Below are 24,609 nucleotides of genomic sequence, written 5' to 3' on the forward strand. Positions count from 1 at the left end.
TATAACAGGCTGCTCACTACCACCAAGACAAAGATGTACAGTGCCCACTGCATTGGAGCTGAGTCATTGACTTAAGCAGTAAGTACTTTAGGAAACGTACTCAACTTTGCAGTGCACAAGAGATGAGATTCTGAAAGACTGTTGAGGTATTATGTCTTATTTGGGGCAACGCTGAAAATGAACCACGTTTCAAAAACCTACCTTCTGCTAGAAAACACTATTAAAAAAACCTAAAAAGGCTTGGGTAATTTTAACAAGCTAAATGTAAACAGGAAAATTAATGTGTGGATTCAAATACTGTGAATGAATTTAAGATTTAGAACAGAATTGCTTAATCATATAGATATACCCTCTTGATCCATCCTTCTCTTTCTCACCCTCTGTTTTTCTTTTCTCCTTCCCCCCACCTTTTTCCTGCTCTTATAGGCATCCTTCTTATCTTTCTTGTTTCTGTTCATCATCTTTTCCTTTTTCTTGTTCTGCACTGGAATACAATGCAAACTAACATGTTTCTTTCTTTCTCAGAAGATGCTCATAATCTCCCCAGCAAGCAACATACACGAGATCTGCAGGTTACCATTTCATTATTCCCTCTATATTACTAAACAAGTATTACTGACAGCTTTTCATAAGATCAATAATGTTGTATATAGAATATTGGGGAACAGCTAAACATGATTAACTAAAGGAAAACGGTGTTTAAATGACTTCTATCTGCCATGACTCCTAAGCAATTCAATGCCCAAAGCAAAATGCAAGAGTCTCAGAAATATTAACACTTGATTTATGCATATTCACTGCTATTTATCCATATTCACAGCAGCTATGGCTCCTCACCAAAAAGAGAAATATTTGATTTTGTTGTGCATTTCCAGTAGTACTCCTTTTTACAGAGAAGCAGCAGTATTCTTTTTTAATCAGTATCGGCTTTAAAAGTTCCAACAGGCGAATTCTAATGTTTTCTGGAGGACAAACTACCTTCTTCATTCTTTTGATTCAACTTCAGATAACTATATGGGCATCAGAAGCACTACTTATTTAAACTTGCATTTTAAAGAGTGTTTTAAAAAAGATTTTCTTGTACTTCTTTCTGTGCTTTTGACACAAAAACAATGTAACAAATGTGAGTTATGCCACTTTGATTTGGAAAAACATACATTGATACTCCATTTTTGGAAATAGGCAGTAAGGGTAATCAGGATCCTACAAACCCACACAAGTGCACAGGCACACACACACAGAGGTATTTGAGATAGATTTCTATCTCTGGGATATATATCCCAAACTTCTTTTCAGTGACAACTTTGTATATTAAAAATATCACCTATAGCTAGTAATTTGGGGTGTCTTCCTATTTTGATGCACCTTCAACATTTTCTAATTTAGACTTCCAGAGATGAAAAAGCTGTTAAATGTTTGGATTTGGGGGTCATATGTTTTGTTTTGTTTTTTAATTCTAATCACTATTTAGATAGCAACTGATTTGTCTTATTTCTTAAAAAGGGCAAAAGACAATCACATACTTCGGGTTATTTCATAAGATACAGAAGAAAATTGACCATAACCTATGGCAGAAACCATAGTTAGAGAAGGATGTTAGCTCTGGAGTCTATGAATAGATTATGCATTGTCAGGACAAGGCTCTGATGTCACGGGGTGCTGTAGTTGTCTGTTTAAAAAAAACTAATAAATGTATCTATAATCCTTTGAATAGCATAACATCTGGTTAGCAAATAGCTAAAATATTTCATACACAAAGTCTGAATACTACGATAAACAGAAATCTTGCAGGACGTTGCCCTAAGCTAGATGAGAAAAGCATGATAACTTTGATTTTCTTCTCTTTAAGAGTGATTACTGGAACAGATGAATAGTTTTCAGATGGCAAAGACTAAAGACTTTGACTCAGAGAGTGTGGCTAGAGTTTACATCTCTGCAAAACTGGTCTTTGCCAAGACTGAGAACTGAAAGTACTTGAACCGTCACGACAGACTTATTTCTTGACCTGTCTGTATCCAAGAATGGAAAAAATCCTTTATCATACAGGTAAGCAAGCAGAATACGTTCCTCTATTAAATACCTGCCAACTTAAGTTACTATGGCGCGGAGGAGCTTCATCAAGACCAATTGTGTTGAGTTCTTCAAAGCTGAAGTTAAGTGTGTAGGGAGCTTGACCAGAAAGACCTGTAAGCTCAGTGTGAGGCAACTCAGTGTTATGCCCAGGACGACGAGTAAGTTCACCATGAGGAATTGCAGTGGCAACATGTTCAGTCGTTCCACGAGGATCTTCCTGAACAGCCTGATTTTCTGAATTTCTCATTTCAAGTATCTTAACACACAAAAAGAGACAGTATAAATGTGATTATATAAATAGAAGAAGTTCTCAAAATTGTTAAAGAAGAATTCTATTAAAAATAGGAACAAGGAATTCACAACTGTAAAAGTGTACTTGCATACGTGGTTGCGATCATGGAAAAGAATGGAGAAAAATCTGTTCACAGATCTAGTGCATTCATTGTCTTTACTGCAAATCACATTTTAATATTTAAGAATTTTTTTTGTATTTACAAATTATTCTTATTACTGCTCAGATCCTTAAAAGAACTCATATGCCACAAAATGCTTAAATTCTTGTAAAACTAGGCAAGTGATAAATTACAAACTTAAAAGCAAAACCAAACACTTCTGTTTTATAGCTTTAATCAACCTGAATCTAACAATAAATCTCATCTTGTAATTCTCAGTGTTTTCAAGACTGATTCAGCAGTTGAGAGACATACTGTTATTTTCAGAAAGAAAACTGGCAATATACTAAACATACTTAAGAGAAAACACAGTTCTCTGTGATGCATAACCATCACTGTAAAACTGTCATTTACTCTCAAACCGGGAAGGGAAATGGGGGAAATTAGATATCTATCTATCTATATATATATGCTTCAATAATAGTATGCAATGCAGCATTCTTGATATATATGTATCAATCGAATATTGTATATTTATCTCATGGGCTTGATTTTTAGCTTAAGTTTCTTTAAAAACTATGCTTATGCAATTGTGTGCCATGCATCTCTAATAGCCTGGCTGTCCACTTCCTCGCACTAATATACTTTGAACTCCCTGACTAACTTTTAACAGAAGGAGAGAGGCTTCAAAGAGAATTAAGTTCTGACAATTTCATTAAAATAGGCAAATTTAAAAAGGGAAAAGGGAACCCATACAGGAAAAACAGATCTTACAAAAAGAGGAGGCAAAACTTTAGAGTTCACAATCAATTAAGATGCAAATCCATAGGCAACCAGTTCTTCATTAAAGTGCTCAAGACAAAAAGACAAAGTAACAAAATAATAAATGAATGCATGTTTTAAGACGATACTTTTCATCTTAAAGATGATGATAACAAGAAAGCAACAGGAAAGAAAAAAAAGATAAGGTTCATAATGAAAAAGACTAATTTATGATGACCTGAATACTGAAGAGAAAGTCTTACCATGCTCCTGAACAGGTGCCAGTCACCAAAATTCATACTCATTTCTTTTTTCAGTTCATCAATGTTGCACTGAGCCAAGACACGGCCATTTATATTTGCCTAAAACAATAAAACTAAATAATGTAAATTAAATTATCGATACAAGACTTATGACGTGGAAGTAACAGACTAAAAAAGTAATTAAAATTGGATATATTGATGGGGACTACTCATGAAATTCCCCAACATCACTCTTAAGTCCAATCCTGTATAATAAACACGTGTTTTTATAAAAGAATATTTATTGATGATTGCTGATGGACAAGAAGAAGAACCTATGTGTCATGAAAAAATGAAAATATTAAACCCATCAAAAATGTGTATATAAAAGGCAATATGATTGTGTTCTATAAACAGACATAAGGAAACAACACATAAGTGGTAGAAAATTTCACAGACAATAAACCGCATTCATCTGCCTAGATTTCTCAGACTCAGAACACAAACGGACAGCAGACGCCCAAGTATCTGAAGATAATCAGACAATTAAGTCCCAGGCATCATCTGACTCCCTGGCTTGAGGCACATAAGATCAAGCATCACCTCCATTAAGTTCCCTTCCCTGCGTAAATACAGGCTTATATTCCTCCCATCATCAGAAATACCCAGGGATAGACGACTAGACTTCTTTCTAATTTTCATCATCATTCAGAGATCAACACAGAAGTGCATAAACACCATCTATATTCCAGGAAGGTGATTACTTACGTTAGGCATGTTTATATAGTGCTCAACTTCCAACAACACCAAATTCAGTACAGAACCATTTTCATTACATAACAATGAGAGGTATTTCTCTTTATACCATATATCAGTAGATGGACAGAACGTAAAAGAGGAACTATGTCTTAGGAGAGTAGCCACAAAATGGAAGACCCAAGTTGAGAGCTCTGCTCAATCTGAGGGACCTCAGTGGTTTTGTTCCCATATCGCAGCAGATGGTCTTAATCAAACCAGGAAAAAGACCAGGCTGAGCCATTTTCATTCTTCCTTTTCACATGATATAACTTATAGTAAGAAATGCAAGAATATAAATAAGAGGAATCTCATTAGAGATAACTGATAAGCACATTCTTTTATCACTCTTGAGCCACTGAAGCAACTGGAATTTTTTGCAGCTACACTTAATGATCTGCAATCTGACATCCTACTTCTTGCTTTAAGCAACACCACTGAAGCTTCCTATAATAAATAAAAATAATAATTCCTATATTAATCCTTGAATCAACGTCCTCCCTGAATTTTTTAAGATATGATAGGTACGAGGACAAAGTGAGCTCAGCAAAAACATTCACTAATGACAACCTTCATATTTTTCCCTTCTTTCTTTGTAAAAGCAGCACATAGAACAGTGAAAAAAAGTAATAAAGACAAAAAATGATTCTGTGCTAATGTCTCAAAGAAAAGAGCAGTGACAGAAAAATGTACAGTGGCCTTTTTCTGAAGCAAATAGATGCGGAATGTGATAAGAGAGACATGGAACCATCTTCACCACTTATTTACAACAGAAAAGATGTGCCGATTTCTCAGGGGGAAGTAAAAAGGGCTGTTGCTACCTGGATATAGAACAAATTTGCAACCCTATTTATCTACACATGGAAATTTTGAAAACATTTTTCTTGCTTCTTTTCTCAAAACAACCAGTCTCATCAGCATTTATATTTCTGAGTCTGTTCTTCCTTTTTGAGAGAGAACATTTTCTCTGAAAAATATATGCTTGTATTAAAATGTCCTCCAAACTTAGAACACATAGAAGTTAGGATGCTGTTTTGGCATTTGATGTGTTTCAATAAACATTTTCAAGAAAAGAGGCAACTAAGTATTTCCTTTTCCTTGTGTATCTCCATGTTTAGATACTAAATACATTAATGAAATTCAGCTGATACCTTTCTTATAGTTGCAGAGTACTGAGGCAGCATGCTCTGGTCCAGACCATCTATCTGCTTTAGCTTGTCACACACAGCTTCCACACTCATTGTGCTCAGAGACACATGTGATGCTCCTGCGGTCGATCCTGTGCCTGCTCCTGCTCCCTGTAAGAAGTGAGAAAATGTGCACATAAGATTTGTTCAAATACTCAGTACACCCAGAATTTCACAATATACACTAACACAGATCAAGCTGTGTTCAACTACATTTTAAAATTAAGAGATGAGAATAAGAACGCGCAGGCATTTTAAATTACTATCAGACTATCTATACATTAGGAAACATTTATTACAGGTATTTATATGAGATAAAACACAGCATCTTGAGTCCTGCCTATGTGAGGAAAATAACTCTCTTAAATAATGTCATTTAAGAAAAGCAACATAAAAATCAGAAATATTAAGTAAGTGTTAATCAATTTCAAATTCACCTTTACTCAGAGTTTCCCCCTGATTTTAGTAGTTAGTTTGGTTTTGAGTTTGTTTATTTTTTTTTAAATAATGCAGACACAACTTAGGTTTTCCCGTCTTAAAAACTCGTGGTTTAGTATCAGAGAAAGATGACCTAAAACATAACTCCTCCGTTACTTGGATTCATTGGGTAATTTTAGCAACATCTGTCCATTTTCCAGAGGTTCCTTCAGCTCCATTTATGCAATATCAGCCAAGGGGCTGTGCACCACAGTACAGAAACACAGAGCAGCACTGCCACTGCCCTCCAAGATACTATGAGGGTGCTTCATATATCTCAAACTTTGGCATGATTTAGGTAGAAATAATTCACAACTCAGATCTGTAACATAGAAGTTGTCCTGTTAATGTTGCCAGCTTTTGGGAATTTCAAATAAAGCGTGGAAAACCAAAACAAATGCATCTGCAGGTAGTCACTAAAGCTTCAGAGCTCATCACCACATGCGTAAACCCTGGGATGTAAAAGTGCACTTTGACTATCCAGAGTTCAGTTAACCAAGTTTGACTATATTCCTCATATCACCAATTAAGACTGTTCTATAGTCGCAACACTTTTTCCATTTCTATTTAATTACTTCAAAATTATTTAATCTTTCAGAATTAATATAAATTAATAGACCAAATATATTGCTTATGAAAACCAAGGATTATCACACAGAATGCCATTAACCATATCTGAATTATCTAAACCAGGATATTTAAGAACAATTTATTCAACTATTAATTCCAAGGCCGCAATCCAAAAACCCATTATCTACTACCATTTAACTTCAGAGTTATTTCTAACTTATAGTTATCAGAGATCTGGGGAGGTAGGCACGCTCCTCACCTAAGCTACTCTGAGTTTAAAAGTTTAGATGCTATTACATGTAATTCCCCTGAAGTTCTCTGCCAGGTGTGCTTGAAATGGACTTAAAACTGGCAAACTATCAACTCCACTTAAGAACACTACAGGAAGTTGAGGGGAATCTAAGCCTAGCAGTTCGCACACTTGCCTGAAAACAGAGCTGGAGCACTAATCTTTGTTCCTTTGACCGTTTATATTTTATGTGACATCAACTGGACACTAAACAAACAAAACATATATTCCATTTTCTGAGTAGGTAGTCTACCTAAATCACTGCATAAAAATTAAGCATTATAATTCCACTACAGTCTAGGCACCTAACTTAGGGGCTTGGTATTCCTTCTGAGGACAAGACAGTTACTTTTCAGATTCTGCAATGTCTCCCTAATTAGGTGCCTACAATACCTAATTAGTTATCATATTAGGCATCTAAAGGAGGAAATTTAGGTCTTAATCTAGTCTGATTTTTAGCACAGATAAAATCCTTATCATGTTAAGGATATAAGCCAACCATCAAAATGAAGATGACAGGAAGAAGCTTCATCTGTAAACTATTTATCATATACTTCTTTTATGTACATCTCTATTTTTCCTCTTTAAAAAATCACTTTTGAGTTTTCTTCAGAATACCAGTTTTGTCTATTATTTCCCCATAAGCACACTATTTACTATTGGTATGAGTTAGATAATACATCAATAAAGAAAAGGTATTAAATTAATTCAAGTATTAACTATTTTTTGAAAGAAAGCTTATCAATTAAAATAAAAGAAACCATTATAGCCAAAATTACATTGTGGCACTACTAAAATAAATGATCCCTAAGCAATGTGTGTAAGCAATTGCCTTTGTTCTCTGAATCTATTAAATACATTACCTACCATTTATCTACAAATAAATGAAGAAAAGTTTTAAACACTTCTAATTTAACAATTCTCCTTCAGATCAAAATATTTTTTTAACAATCAAGAACAAGTCATTCTTTCTGCATGCATTAAGAGTTAGTTTAGAAACTCTTCTTTCTGTGTATAAAAAAAATACAGAAAAGCGCTAAAATATTTAGACTATTTTTGTTAAAGTGTGAACTGTCTGAAATACAAGCAATCCAAATCATTCTTTATAAAAAGCACTCCCCAAAGAATAAGTAATGTAATAGCTTTAGGGATACTGTCATCATGTAAGTGAATTAAAACTGTACTTAAACTGACACATTTTTCAGTCTTAGCGGTTTTGTTAGAGATGCTTAGAGAACATTAGTCTGAAAAGTATTTGCCATGCAAAAGCTAAAAGCAGCTTGTCAAAACAAACCTCAAGGCTAGTAATGAGCATTAGTTTACAGTCAGCCCAGCATGAAGCGCCAGTATGATAGCTTCTGAAATGACTCTGAAATAAGTGAATGATAATTCACAGAAAGTGGCTGTACCTGTCTGTTTTTGTTTAACCCAGACTTACACGGCTTTGAGAAAAGGACAAAACAGAATGAAAAGAAACAACAGCTTAAAGTGACATCAGAAAAGCTGAATATACAGATGACATGCTTTGAAGTAAACAGAGGAAATCAGTGTTAGGACAGAAACAGGGTATTTTCATAATGTGATGAAACTTTTAAGATAAACCTTCAGAATATACATTTAGTATATGCTATACAAATACTATTTTCCTATGAGCAGACTACTCCATTTTGCACTTGTAAAAAAGCAATACTTGCTGAATTTTGTTTGCATAGAAGTTTTACATTATGTTTCTGATGGAAAATCCTGCTTTTAACCAAACATTCGCCTGCCATTTCAAGATCACAGTATACCACCAATGTATCTCAAATAACTTCGAAACCTTGTATCTAAGCACACACACACCCATCCCCCCAAAAAAAGCTACCACTACCCACAGAACTGAAAAGGTACTTCTTTTAAGAACAAGTACAAAGCACAAAAATGCTACATAAAAGCACATGGAAAATTCATATAAGAGAACTCCCATGCCACACATTTTCATTCATGCTCAAACTTTTGAAAAGCACTTCCAGTTTCTTAATGAGTATTGTATGTTTATCTACACTACATGCTCTGGGCCATGTTAGTTCTCAAAGCACACATACTACATCTTAAGGTATTATATATTCAACGCAGTATGAAAAATGTATTTAAACAAAGTAATTATATTGCAGCAAGCTGCATCCTAACAAGTCATAATTAACAATGCAAACTAAAGCACACATTTAAGTTTATGACAGATAAGCACTGCTAATGCTAGTTTGATTTCTAACATCATAGGGGATACTATGAACAGATATTGGTAACACTACAATCCAATGATAAACTCTTCAGAAGAGCACTCTAGAAGTTTTTGCAGTTCCTGTCAGAAATAACCATTTGTAAAGTCAGCAGAAATGCATGTTTGCCTCCATCACAGATGTGCAAAGGCTGACATCTTAAGTCAAGCCTATTTTCATTAGTGATTTAAGCCGATATTCTAAAATGTGCAATGCACCTTCACGTTGATACAACTACATAGATGGTATTGGTAAACTTACTGGTTTGACATCTATGTTTTGATCCATTCAGTAAGGAACAATAAACAGTCTGAGATAGACAAGTTTTATCACCAGCAACAGAATCCAAACGTAGAAGGTCACAGAAGTCAAATTATTGATACAGGATGACTGCTTTCAAAATATTTCTGATTTCCACTACGCTAACCTAGACTTACACTGATTTTACAAGACTAATGGTTAAGATCTGAAATTTCAGAACTCGGTGAACTCCAGTGTAACTACGACAGGGCCTTAACTGGATCACATAACATCCTCAACACCGCTCTGCCAACTCATGCAATGAATAGCAATGATGATCTGTGTAAGAAAAAAATTGATACTCCCAAAGAAACTGGGTTTTGCCCTGTAAAACTTAGAACATTCGAAAGCATGTTTACACAGATATAAACCTGCAACATTTCTGGCTCCTTGCCAGATTTGCATGAAGGACAATTTTGATTCTACACACTCCTCTTGTTTTCAATCACCAAATCAGTTACACATCTTGGTGTTCATTAACTACTTTGTACAGTTTTTTAGTATATTTCATTACTTTGCATGCAGCAATCCATTTAATAAGTAAAAGCTTTATACAGTGGCAATGACACATCAATTAAGAGCTATCTAAATAGCTGGATGAGATTATTGTACCCATCACCTCTGGGCAGTTGCAGTACCTAAACCAAGTATAATACTGTTTCCTTCCAAAGAAATTTCAACAAAGTCTACAAAAGACGTGTTTTTAGAACAGATGAAACCCTGATGAGGCATCCCAACAGGCACACGCTCTTCTTTACTGAGAGGGTGGTCAAACACTGCAACAGGCTTCCTAGAGAGGTGGTCAATGCCCCAAGCCTGTCAAGTGTTTAAGAGGCACTTGGACAATGCCCTTAACAACATGCTTTAACTTGGTCAGCCCTGAAGTGGTCAGGCAGTTGGATTAGATGATCATTGTAGGTCCCTTCCAATGGAAATAGTCTAGTCTAGTCTATTCTAATACCATACCTGACTAACAATATTCTTGCAAACCACCCAAGAGATTTTTAAAAATTCAAAATTTAAGATTTACACTGTAGGTTAAATATTACTAAGTCTTAGAAAAGTGTATGATCTGACATGCTGTACTACACAGGTTCACAGTAGTATAAATTAAACTCAAAAATAGATCTAATAAAATCCTCCAATATTGTTATTTCAAACAAAGTTTCCTTTTAATGTTCTAACTCCTGTATTTTCTTACCTACAGCCAATAGACTACATAATCTGCATGGGTCTTTCAAATTGCTGCTTGAAACTGCAGCCTATGTGTGCTTAGGATACACACTCAGAGCAGCAAGCAGAAGAGCAACCAGGTCCAGGTCTGCTGCTGGAGCTCATTCACTACTTTGCCCTGAGACTAAATCCCACTTTTCCAGTCCTGTGTCCCTTCTCACACTCATGGATACACACATATTTCAGCCATCACCCTACTACTTTCTCAACAGTCCTTACTTTTTCTCCTTGCACTGACAAGCTGCAAAGGACTGGGAAGAGAATGGGATACTGAGATAAGGAATCAAACACAGGGAAGGCATCAGCATCTCCAAAAATATACTACAAAAACTTACTCCAAAGTCATCCCTTCGCACAAGGTAGCTAATGACCTGGAAGAAAGAACTTTAGGGTACATTTTCCATTGCATTGCCCGTACATGGGTGCTCAGTGAAGGTAATGTGAAGTTAAATACAGCTGTGGAATTTGTGTGGGGGTTTTTTCATCGCACAAACATTTTTGCAATGATTTACTAGAAGAAAAAATAACCGAGATCAAACTATAACTGTTGCCAACAACTATTAGCAGCAAGCATTAAGAGAATGATGACAATCATATTAACCTCTTTGCTTTGGTAATAAATCATGATTTTCCATTGATTCCCACAGGCAGAGTTAAAACAGATACCCATCTTTGTGTGAATACTTAGGATAAAACAACAAGTCATGAAAAGGTAGATGTTAGCATTTTGACTCAAGAATAAGCTTATGACCAGCAATTTTTATTTTTTTAAATTTCTATCAAAAGTTGCTTTATACTGTGTTAACTGCAATATCTTTATGTCACCAGCTAAAGAAGTATGGATCAGGTGAGAGAGCTGACTAAAGTGGAAAAAACACAGTTACTTCATTCTAAAATCTAAGCACCGAATGACCAGCTGTCATTCTTCACTCTGTTTAGCTACCACAACACTCTTTTTACTGAAAGCTCATGATAGCTACTGAGAAAGGCAAGGGGAAAACTACAGGGGAAAAATATAATACATCTGATAAGTGAAATATTAGCTCTTAAATTCATTCACGAACTACATTAGTTTTAAACTACTCTATTTGCCCACCAAAGCCACTGATGCAGTGTTAGTGAACTGCAGTTATGATTAATGCAGACTCATTACTGCTGAAAAAGCAATGAGATGCTAAAATTTCCACACCACATGACTACTCATTTACCATTGAGGGGTCTGTGGGTGAAGGAAGCCCCTCATCAGCATCCTCCTTGATAACATCCTAACAACAACAAAATATTATGGTTTGGGTAAAATGATCAAGGGCTCAACAAAAAATACGAAGTAAACAGTGAATGAGAATGATCTCGTAATAATACATAATTCAACAGAAACACATTTGTTTTCTTTACATGATTAAAGATTTTACCACCTTTTAATAGCTTTGCTTACTGTATCAATATCCTAGAAATAAACTGGTTGACAAGTGAGGCCTTTACTTTTTTAGCTTTCCTTAGTTCTTAATTCCGTTTGAACAGCCATCTGTCAGTAAAATAAATACTGTTAAATAGGAATTTTATTATTCTATAGGAAGCTAGAAAAGTCTGCTCGTTTTTCCTTTTAATGGGTAAATAAAGTTGAACTGTATGTACTTACAAAACCAAGCTACAATCGATGCATACTTAAGATAAAATGTATTTTGTTTTACTTAAATATTTAAAACATTCCTTTTAACTTTCTACTTTGGCCTTCCAATTTGTAGTATTCTCTACAACATTAAAGGATGTCATTTTATCTTACAAAATTTGAATATAAATTTACAAGTAGCTCTCTGTTTCTTACAAATATTACACTGCATCAACTTCTTTAGTGTAGTACAGCTGGCATTTTCATTTAAATATTTTCCTGCCAATATTACAGGTCATGCTCCTCTAATCTTGATACCTGGATGTTAGAGTTGGTTTTTCTCTCTAAGTAAAGTTAAAACAAAATACATTTTACATTACATGTTAATAACACCTTGGCTTAAACTATTTGTAATATAGAGCTTGTACTTATCTAACAGTGAAACATCATTAATAACCTTCATTTTCATACTCACTATATTTATTGTCTAGGTTAGTATTTGAATTATCCTTCAAAATACTTACTAGGCCATTGTTCTGATCTCTGGACAAACTCGTTTTTAGTGGTGGACGTGAGATGAGATGAGAACTGCCAGGGTAATACCTTGGCATGTAAAGATATGGGGCAAAGAATGGCTATGGAAAAAAAAAAATGTAACAAAAAAGGGACAAACAATTACACAAATCAAAATGTAATAATAAAATAAAACTTATTTCAACAAAACACATCCTTTAGTTGAGTTTAAGAAAGTGAAAAATAGCAATTACTAATAGTTCTCTTTACTTTTTGCATTGAACAGAATTCAATCAAAAGCTCTGGAGAGAGTTCTTCAAAATCCCTCAACGCCAGTGGGTGCTCTGGCATGGTATTCTGGAGGAACAGAGTTGGAGTGGCTTTGGTAGCTGCACTCTAACATCTGTTCTGAGTATGGCAAAAGGATCATGTAAGGATAATTCTGATAATTTCACTCTCTCAGACCTGCTAAACCCAAAATTAGATGCTTAGTAAAACTTAAAATGTTTCATAATACTGAAGACAACTGTACCAAAAGAAAAAAATGTGATGCGTAATAGCATCACTAGAACTTCCCATATTTGTGGTAACCAATCTGAAGGCTTCCACAAATACTAGATTCTATAAATCTATAAATATTTTTATAGCAGACAATACTTGAGCTTTGTTTTGTTGGGAATACATCAATGCGTGTTGTTCAATACAAATACCATTTTAAGGGACAATGTTAACAATTAATCATAAAACAAATATCAGAAACATTTTTTAAAAATAGAAATTCTTTTTTTTTCCCTTCCACAAATATCAGTTAACTTTAATTATGATTTTTATAACCAGGTTCCTTTTTATCCCTTTTTACTAACAAATTTCAAGAAAATAAACACTATCCAAGTTTCCAAAAGTCTTATCAGCACATCAGTAAAAAGGGTCCAAATGAGAACTCAGGCTTTTAATAAAGTCACTTCTAGAAGATACAGAGATCTCAAAATTACAAATATACTTCCAGAGGAAGTATGCTCCAATCTTTCAAGTCTTAAAATCAACTGTAAAAACATGTTCCCTGAAATTCACATGCTACTCACTGGCATGCAACAAAACCTGTGTGTGTGTGTATGCACAAGCGTGCATTTAAGAGTTACGAACCTTACAACTGGCAATGCAGTTAGGAAGTACACACTGCTTTTCCAATATTGTGAAATTTTGTTTTGACCTATCTGTGAATTTGAGTTAGGTTTTGAAATAAAGGTTTTAATCTCCTTATCAGTTCTCTTTTAAGGCAATGTAATGGAAAGCAATAGAGCCTTTAGACTTTAGGAAAGCAGATTTACAGTGCTTATTGCTTTCAATTCATTACCCAGTTCTTAAAAAAAATTACACAAAAATCTCAAAATAATGGCTGTAATTCAGATTTCTGATGTTTCTATACATAGTGTTTAAAAAATTGTATTACCCAGCTATTTAACAAAATAGAACATAATATTTGGTTTGTGTTTCTGCACATGACAAGATTCTGAGTAGTCTACTGCACCATATTCAGCATAGAATAAATGATTTTATGACTCGATGGCCAATATAAGAGGGAGGAGTAAAATTTGTTGAAGTATTCCACTTTGGATTTGTCTATAAGGACTAAAAAACCTCTGCATTCAGAAGCAGCTGTAAATGAATTGAGAAATTAAAGTTTAATTCCTGCGTACATCAACTACTTAAGATGGCATATCCTACAACTTTGAGTAATTTCTGGAAGATACAAATGGTTCCATATTCCTAGCTGCTGAGGTAGTCTTTGCACACTCTTCCACAGGATTACCACAAAAAGTTCACATGCTCTTCCAACATATGAAGTGACATGATACGCATTGTAATCATTAGTCTAAATGTGGCAGTTTGTTTTGTTTTGTTTTAAATAGGTAGGAGAACCAATACCTAGCCTTTGCCTTACATTTATTGGTTAGTATAGGATGACTCAGAAAATTCACTTATCTAAAACTATTTCACTGTCATAAGGCACAGATTCTATGGTATTTTCTGAAAATGAAACTCTCTTCAAAAAAAGTTCACGTTATTTCTAGAATAATTAAATGCCTCAGTTTTCCACTAACAGCTTAAACCACGTAGAAAACCCACAAGCATGAAATGCTTAATGATCATACCGCATTCAAGTGCCTAGCTCTCATTGCAAAGACTATCCTCTGAAACACAGAGTGAGCACCTGTTTGTTGGTTGCGAGTCATCAAACTATAAAGCAATGAAAAAAATTTGTCTAAATTATCCAATTTGTCCCAATTATCCCACAATTCTTTCATAATTTCTAATTATGCCTTGAGCCCACTTCAGTTACTCCACTGCTTCCCAACCATGGGATTAATTCTCCATTATAGGCTTGAACTCTACAGACTCAATCTTCGTTTGAAGTATGGTAATCATGAAAACACGAGATCAATATAAATACATGTTTGGCATAAACCAGTGTAGAGCTGTTCTCCAAGTTTGCAGATAGCCTATAAAGCATAAGTGTGATGTTTATTATTTTTCCAAGATGTCAAAGAATTTGCTCCTCTTTTGCAAAAAAAAGTCTTCACATACCATGATTTCTAGTTCCTCCCCAGGAAATTTCAATTAGACTTGCCTACTGCTCTGACCTTCCCCATAAGAACCTTGCTCCATGATAGCAGTGATTTTGAGAAGCTGAACTTGAATCCAACTTGTAGCCGGGCACTAGACAGTGATAAAATATACACATCCAGCATAGTCCTATACTGAGAGCCAGAGTGCCAAGTTGAAGAGCTGCTCAATGGGACTATAATCTTTCCTCTACAGCTATACAGAGGGAGAATGGGGTTTTAAACCAAAAATGAAAAGATTATGTCACTGGAAGTTCAAGGTCCATAACACAGGAGCATCTAAGGAACAAAGCAGAAACATACGAAATAAAAAATTGTATTTCCTAAAAATAAACAGAGTTTTTTCCCCCAACAGCTCAAAGGCTTTTTTCTTAAGTACAAATGAATGCTTAAAGACAACAGGACAGGAACCATTTACTGGTCAGAATAAGGCATCTATCCCTAGAACTTAGGGTGTTTTTGCATAAAATTCAGGCATTTCCACAGGAGCATTTGAACCCATTGTGTTGTGCCATACAGGTATCCAAGACCTCTCTTAGAAACTTCTACTGGGGCGAGCCTATTCTTCAGTTGCTGTTCTTTTTTTAAACATCATTCTTACAGAAACTTGAGAAGTGAAATATGATTGAAAATGCTGAAGGAAACAGCCTTTCAGTCTAAATTTTCTACTCTTATAAGGTTCTCATCACTTATCTCAGTATGTGGTGTTCATGACAGTACCTTTATGACTCCAAAGTAATGAATATAGCTCTCCGTCAATATTTGAAAGTGTGGAACACTAAAAACAATTATACCTTAGAAGGGCAGTATAAAATTCCAGAGAGAAAGGCCAAAACAGAATTATTTTAGTCTTCAGCAGGGAAAAAAGTAAGCATGCCTGTAAGCCTGTATATGCACTTAATACAAATGAACAAATAAACTGATTGTAAGAACAGCTTATGACTCACCAATAATTGCTTTTGTAATGCTTATTAGAGTCAAAAAACCATACAAGTTTCAACTGTCTATCACCCCATACTTTAAACCTTGTCATGTACAGTAACACGGACACAAAAACAGGGCTTCTAATTAAACACCTACTTCAACAAAGCTGAGCTAGTTGAAGCAAAGTTGAGCTAGATTCATGTAACAAGCATTTATCAGTGTTGGACTACTTCAAAGTACATGCAATTTTAAGTTATTTTCAACAAAAGAATATATTGTCACTGTTTTGAGAGTATATAAGAATAATTTCAGAACAGATAACTTAAAAAGTTCTGTGTTACAGGTACTCTTTTCTACCTTGGTTAACAAACACTGGTTTAGGAATAACTCAATTTTCTTTCCAGCTTACTAGCTTAAACATTTACTTATGGTCAAATCTACTTAAAGGTGAGGCCATTTCCTGTATACAGAAGTAAGCTATGACTTATATCACCTTTCTACTTTTTTTTTCCTGATAGTACTGCAGAAAAAAAAAGTAAAAAATAAAGTTTAAAAATACTGAATACATCCCACAAAACCAGAAATTTTAGACTCTATCCAACTATATAGTAAAGTTCTTCATTCAATTTTCAAGTGAGCCATGCCCAGGACTGTGTTTTCTGAGGCCCACAAATAGCTCAAGAATGTATGTTTTATGCAATTTACGTTAATACCTTTGAACTAATGCAACATCAGTTTAGGGAAAAGATCCCAGAATAACTTTAAAAAGAGCCAAAAGGGAAGACAGACATACATTCTTGTGATGTAGCTCCCCACTTGAGTTTCTGTATGTATTAACCAAAGTCACTAAGAAAAAGCTGGGATCCCTTCCAACGTCTGTGAGCAAGTATGTGAACGATTGAGTACAGTTTACACCCCCCCCCCCCCCCCAAAAAAAAAAACAACCTGCAATATCCTACAATTGAGCAGTGTCTCAAAATTATTTGACCTTTTTCCCCTTGTGTAATTTCTTTTTCTGATGCCATTTATCACATTTCTCCCCCAGACTACAGTGACTAAACCTTACTGTGAAATTTACCAACTTTTGGACTTTTCTCTATTCCTAAATAAAACTTGCATGGGTCTTTTAATATTTTAGAGATGACATTGCAATATTACCAGATTAAATCAGAAGAATGTTAAATGGTTCTCGATTATTTACCCGATTGTAAAATGGATGCTGAGGTCCTGTCATACCACTATAGTAACTGCTATGAGGTTGCGGTGATAAAACTCCGCTATTGAAAGGTCCATTGAAAGAGGTTGTAGAAGAGCAAGCTGATGAAGGCTGACTGAACAGAGATGTTGCTCTAGCAGGTGCCTCATGTAAAGGCAACGTGGGATAAGGAAGTCCTCCAATATTCATTTGATCTCTTGCAGCACGAACATCTGAAAAATAAAAAGGTAAAAAAGAATGAGATTTTGCTTGAAATATTTGAAAAAGTTTTGATTTGTTTGCCAATTCATGACAGTATATTTTTGTGTATTTAACTCCAATCAGAATTCATCAAGTAGAACGTCAAATGTCACTTTCAGCTGCATTCGGTTGTTTCTCCTGAGGATCACATATACACAGGAGTCTTTACGAGAGTTAGGACAATTTATTGCATAAATTTACATAGCATATTAAATGCGTCTAAAAATTCTCTCTCAGAGAGAACAAGTTACAAATCCCAACCCAAACGGGAAGAAATGCAGGAATACATCATGCCAAATATGTCTCTGATGGTAAGTATGTCTGATGTGATAGTCAGACCTGTACTGTTTCTGAAGAGATTAATGAGACAGAGCTTGTGAACAAAGTTAGGCCATCCCAGTGCAGCTACCAAGTGCGGAGAAGGAAGCTGGAAAAAAGTAAGAACAAAAAGGATTCCAGCTGAGGACTGAATAAAAGTGTCACAACAGAAAAGACAGGCAAAGAGAACTATTAATACCTGAATTCAGTTCCCACCTAGAATACTGACTGTCATAGCAAAGACTCACAAGGATCCTATTTTAAATTTAAAGTTCTGGTTTTCTTCAAAGCTTTAGCATCTCTTAACAGGTGGAAATGTTAGGCTGCCTTAGCCTTACTCCAGAGCCAATAGCAATCCCTAAGACTGGACAAGAAGTGCCATCCCATGTGTCACGTCAATCCACAGCAGTGAGCAGTCAGAACATTTAATGTTGAGCGGAGTGTTTTTGCAGAACAGAACATACCTGAACCTGACTGCATTTTTTGAGACTACAAGCAAGTAAAGATAACTGCTTAACAACCACTGCACAATAAACAACACTTGCCCTAGGATGAATTTAAATACCATAATATAGCAGACTAAAAGGTAACTCATGGGTACCAACTGCACAGGTACCTAGTGGGGTATACATCAAATGGAGATGTTCCACTTTGTTTCACTGGCTTCAGCTCTACAGGATATTACTGACGATACTCAAAATTATTAACAAAGATCTAGAAGTCAACTTGCATCTCTATTACTAAAATATCATTGTGTGTATTGGTTTCCTCCATCTGATAAAGTAGTTTTCAAATCAAGAACAGTGGATTCCCCCCTCCAAAAGAGATGCTTTCGTCTAGTATGATCTGGCCTTTACAGCAAAGCTACTAAGTAAAACTGAATGGCAAATCGGACGATCTGAAGGTCTAATTTGATGAACAAATCAGGATTCTGCGTAACATGCAAAGTAGCTCTACCTAAAATGAAAAGAAATAATACAATTGTCATTTTCCATTTATTTGAAAGCATACTCACCTGCAATGATTTCTCGTAGCTTGGGATCCAAGTTTACAGTACATGGCAAAAAGGTTCTTACATCACGTGCAACAAGAACAGGTGTTCGCGAAGATAAAAATACTTCAAAGTTCCGTATATCTCCATCAATTTCAAGTAGAGGTTCAACATCTTTAGTTGTAGGAATATTCTTTGAAATTCTGGGGGAAAAAAAATTAGATAAATCATAAGCTATGTTTATTACAGTATGACTTCCATTTGCATAGTGATATTCTTGGATGAAATACTAGTACACTTGCATCCATTCTCCCTGTTCTCCAGAAAATGAAGAGAACCACAAAGAGCTGCACTGACTGCAGAAAGAACAATTTAACATTTTCTAATATGCAAAAAAACTCTAACTGCTAAGTAATCTGATCTAACTGTATGCTTCAGAGAAATCTCAAAGAAGCCATACAGAAGACTAAAATCAGATCAGGAATTTATAGATCAGTAACATCAAAGCTAAAGTAAAGGGAAGTTAACATTTGTCAACATTAACCTCAAACATCCATTCAAATTCTGATACACCGATCCGAAATGGCATGGTTAAACATTTCATTTTTATACTAACATTTCTTGTAACAGGAACATTCAGGCATCTTAGGCATTGATCAAAACCCAACTGTGCATGATTTCATGGTAAAAAGTGGAAAAACAACCGCCTTCTAAGACAAGAAGCCACAAACAGAAGAGAACAAAACAATGAGACATGATCAATATAAGGACGGTTGATGCATTATGACTATTGTCAAGCAATGATGGGTGTCGTGGTTTAACATGGCAGGCAGCCAAACCCCATGCAGCCGCTCGCTCACTCCCCCTTCTCCCCGCAGTGGGACAGGGAGAGGATCCTAAGGGTAAGAGTGAGAAAAACTCGTGGGTTGAGATAAAGACAGTTTAATAGAACAGAAAAGGGAAAATAATTAATAATGACAGAATATACAAAATGAGTGACGCACAATGCAATTGCTCACCACCCGCGCTGACCGATAACCAAGTAGCAATCGGTACTTCCTGGATCACGCCTATCATTCATATACGGAGCATGACGTCACATAGTATGGAATACCCCATTGGCCAGCTGGGCTGGCTGTCCTGGCTATGTTCCCTCCCATCTTGTGCACCTGGCAGAGCATGGGAGCTGTCCTTGACTAGCAGGGTACTTAGCAACAACTGAAAACATCAGTGTGTTATCAACATTCTTCTCATACTAAATCCAAAACACAGCACTAGGAAGAAATTTAACTCTATCCCAGCCAAAACCAGAACAGTGGGGGTTTTTTGTAAGCACTAGTATAAGGGACAGTTTTAGGAAGGAACAAGGAGAAGGCTTAAATGTTCGCCTTGTGGAAGTTTATGAAAAGCTCCTACGAAATGCAAATGCAAGCGAGTGATGGAGGCTGACATGATGGGTCAAGATGGACCTATCTTATTTGACATCTCATCTCACAGTATCATGACTGGTATCTCATCTGATACCAAATGAGAAACGATAAACTAAATTAAAGATTACTAAAATGAAAAAATGTTTCTCACACCCAGTATAATAAAAATGGAAACAGTGAAAGAATGCACTGAGAATGACTGACACGGTTATAGTAATGACTATGAAGTGACTGTTACAGCACTCTATACGGATACCAGTGAAGTAACCATGCTGCATTTAAAGTAAAAATAGAAAAAAGTTAGGAGAAAAAAAAAAAAAAAACAACTTGACATAAATATAAAATGAATGATGCACCTCACTAGTTAATGGCTTTTCCCAAAGACATATTATGATTGCAGTTCCGTGAAAAGGGATGACTTAACATAGACATGTTGACTGCCCTGTGAGCTGCTGTAACTTCCTAAAAAGAAGTTAGCATAGCACAAAGAAAGCGTAAGAGTTTTCTCTGATTACTGGACAATTAAAGCAGCTAAGGCAACTGCCAGTGCCGTCATGGGGGAAAGGAGTGCACTGATGCATGGACGGAAAGGGAGGAAGGAGCCCTCATGTACACTCAGTAACCTATCAAAGTGCAACCAATATTTGTCAGTTTCAAAGAATGGAAACAGTTCACTCTCCAACAGTGTTTAAAGAAATCTAAAAGGAGCTAAAAGTGGTCCTCACCTCAAGGAGTGAATGGTCAAAAGACAAAAAAAAAAAAGAACAACATTGGCAGTATCAAAGTAAAACTTGTATACTCAACAGAATCTGAGAAGTGTATATTTTACACTAATATTTAGCTACTACCTTAGGTTCTTCTATTTTGCCTTACATAAAACTACAACTAAACTGACTGTAAATGTATATTTTTATATTCAAACATCAGAAATGTAAAAAAACCAAAACCACTAGTGCACAATTTAGTTCTATATATTTACTGTGAGCGTTCTAGACAAGAGTTCAACACTGGCAAAATGAAAATTAAGTCACTTTTTAAGTCAGGGACTGAAGAGTTAAAGAGTGGCCTACTTCAACACTTAAATCTACAAAATAAAAAGCCAAAAGAGAATGTGACACAGATTTAAATAAAACACACAGCTGATGAATCACATGAAACAAATTAGCTGAATTTTAATGCCAGCTCTGCTAAGTCTGAATGCGAACAGTGTTCTGAATACGATGAACAAAGCTACTGTTCAAAAGCCAATAGACCACTGCTGGTGTGCAGATTGAAGTCTCTATTCTAACCTCCTGAGCTCAATGTCTTAAACTATGCCTTTGAAAGAAATATTTATGTAAATGATAATCTTTTGGCAAAGAGCCACGAAAATCGCATGGGCCTGTACTTCTCAGATAAAAAATAAAAGGTTAGCATGTAAAGCACTTTAGGAGTTATTTTTTCTAAAACATAAGCATACAGATCTAAAAATAAAGCACTGTGAACACCCTACTCTCATTTTGGGGCTAGATTTTCCTGCAGCAGAAGAATTATTCTTTAAATTAGAAGCATCAAAAACTGACAGTGTTACAGAGTGTCTGTTTCCAGGAGAAACTACTTGAATTTAAAAGGAATGAGCCCAAAAGAGAACATTACATTGACAGAAGAGAACCTTAAAAAATTCATTCCACTATTCCTCACGTGTCCTTTCCATGCGCAGCTAAAATTAAGAACTGCTTTCAGTGTGGATTAAATTATATTCCAACAATGATGGATTATTTCGGGCTTCTTTCTCAAATAAAAATAATTTACTACAAGTACATATAGGTACATCATCTTATCTTTCATTCAAGAGACTGAATTTGCTCCAAATTTTTTTTAGTTTATGTTCACCTTGCACCTCCATGACTGACTTGGAAAATAACCACCGTGGTCCAACAGTGGGTCCAGCACTGAATGTTGCCAGCATAGCTTAGATGCTAGGCTGTTGGGCTATACATAACACAGCCTACCCATTCACCACCTACTGCAGGAGATGGTCGCCACCACGGGATGTGGTCCTTCACCACCCAGCCAGGTCGTGGTAAAATGGCAGCAGCATCAACTACCTTCATCTACACTGAAGGCTGTGCTGTGCCCACATGCCCTGTTTGGTTGTTTATGTCAGGCCCTGGAGTACAGCAACAGGCTCTACCACCCCTTCCCACCACCACCAGCCCGGGGTTTTGCTGCCTGTGCTCAAGGCCAGCTCTGATACCGTGCAGCTGAGTAACCTGAGATCAGACTGCTGTGATAAGAGCTGCGAGAAGCCTCACTGGAGGCCTCTCTTGTGCGGTGCAAGAACTGCCTTCAAGCTCAGGCCTTTGCCCTTGGTCCTTGCCTGAGCTACCTCTATATATGTTACCGGTCTTGACCTTAACTTTGACTTGATGTAAAACATGCCTCGTGGCTACAGACCACTGGGCTGTTTGCTGTCCCTGCTTACTGCCACTGAGCCTGCTCTGATCTTCCTGTTTGGCCACTATGGGACTGCACCCCTTGCTCATGAGGACAACGCCCTGCCTGTCTTGCTGTCCTCCTCAGCTCCCAGGTTGCCTTCTCTCGTGGAGCAGCTTGCCCTGCTCCTCCTGGACAGGTGGAAGATTGACTGCTCTGCAAGCCCTCATGCCCTGAAGGGCCATTCTCCCTGCTCTTTCCAAATCTCTCTCCCTGAAGGTGAAAACAAAGAAATTCTACAAGTTACTCCTTGCACACCTAAATTTTTTTTTCCTCGTGTGTTTTTAAAGGAGCAAGTAACTACATGGACAAGAGTCATTTAACTTTTGCACTAATTAATCATTATTAAATAATAAATAGAGCAATAGAAGGCATGAGCATGAAGGCATGTCATGTTTTATCTATCACGTACCTTTTAAATTTTTCTCTCAATACAGTTTAAGACAAAAATGTTGCTTAAAATAATGAAATAACTTCTCATTAAAAATGACACAAAAATATTTTTTTCTAAAGGTTTGATACTGAGAAACAGAAAACTAGAAAATCTGGGCCACTTTGGAATGCAATATGAATTTTTGATGCTTAACAGTCTGCTAATTAGACATATGAACTCTAATACCTAATAATCAAATACTAATAATATAATGCTTTGCTCTGAAGTTTTTTATCCTATTCTTCTCATGTCTGGTCAGTATAGTGACAGTGCATCTTTATGCCTAAGGGAGCATTTTTTTCTGGATTGAAAGCTCTCACACAAAATGCTCCAGAAAATTTGCAGTACTATTAATGTATCAAGGATAGTGCTGCAAATATTGTTTCAAACTGAAATTTTTAACAGGTTATTTGGACATTGAAAGACAGCATTTGCTCATATACACACTTGTATAAAGGCAGGAATAAAAAGTTATCACACACTCAATACTAAAACATAAGGGAATCAATGTTTTATCTTAATAAAGACCAAAAAAAAAGAAAGCTATAGTTTGATATATCTATCTAGACAAAAAATGTAAACCCCTCAGTGCATATTAAGCAGTACAGAGACTTCACTGAACAGATGCAATAGCTATTTAAAAACTCCTATTACTGTAGGTATTCAGGAAAGCTTGCTTTGCAAAACTGGCTCTAACTATCCAGTTCAAGTAACAGTAGATAAAGCATCTCCTCTGAGTGTTCCTGCTTTTGATCATTTAAGAAAAAACAGTTTGATCCTTAAAAGATTGATATTTATTAAACTAATCTCCCACACGCAGTATCATTCACTGTCACTGAGCCATATTAAAAAGGTCTATTTTTAATACAACTTTCCAGAATACACCCTACACCGGCATTCTTTATAATTAAAAAAAGTGTTAATACAGTTACAAATGTCTGGATTCATTCACAGCTTTGCAGTGCTACTTGAATTACAGAAGGAAAAAGAATTTTTAAAAAATCAATATATTCATTACACAGATGGAAAAGCAGCAAAACAGAGTAGCACAGAAGAATCTAAGACTGCTCAAAGCTGCTCTGTAAACAAAAAAGTAATTATGCCTCACTAACTGACAAGTCCAACAAGATCACTCACACAAGTGCAATACAATACTACCGTATTAATCTGGTTTTGGTATTTTCAGTACTGAACGTCAGTTACAAAGCTACTTTATGGCTTTACGCAGGGATTCCTTTATTCAATACCTCCACCTGTA

The 24,609-nt window shown here is 35.8% G+C and overlaps 1 protein-coding gene across 1 annotated transcript in view; it reads right to left on the reverse strand.

Moving 5' to 3' along the window:
* Window positions 1-2,080: 2,080 nt before the first annotated feature.
* The window catches only part of KIDINS220 (kinase D-interacting substrate, 220kDa), a gene marked incomplete at both ends in the record, with an annotated part of 49,482 nt that continues 26,953 nt past the window's right edge, over window positions 2,081-24,609 (reverse strand). The window contains 7 exons of the mRNA XM_009587896.1: window positions 2,081-2,329; window positions 3,491-3,589; window positions 5,416-5,562; window positions 11,787-11,843; window positions 12,712-12,822; window positions 17,450-17,676; window positions 19,038-19,216. Coding sequence (XP_009586191.1) covers window positions 2,081-2,329; window positions 3,491-3,589; window positions 5,416-5,562; window positions 11,787-11,843; window positions 12,712-12,822; window positions 17,450-17,676; window positions 19,038-19,216 — 1,069 coding nt within the window. The remainder of the gene's footprint in view (window positions 2,330-3,490; window positions 3,590-5,415; window positions 5,563-11,786; window positions 11,844-12,711; window positions 12,823-17,449; window positions 17,677-19,037; window positions 19,217-24,609) is intronic.

This window comes from Fulmarus glacialis, unplaced genomic scaffold (genome assembly GCF_000690835.1).
Source record: "Fulmarus glacialis isolate BGI_N327 unplaced genomic scaffold, ASM69083v1 scaffold15401, whole genome shotgun sequence".
NCBI classification, from domain to species: domain Eukaryota; kingdom Metazoa; phylum Chordata; class Aves; order Procellariiformes; family Procellariidae; genus Fulmarus; species Fulmarus glacialis.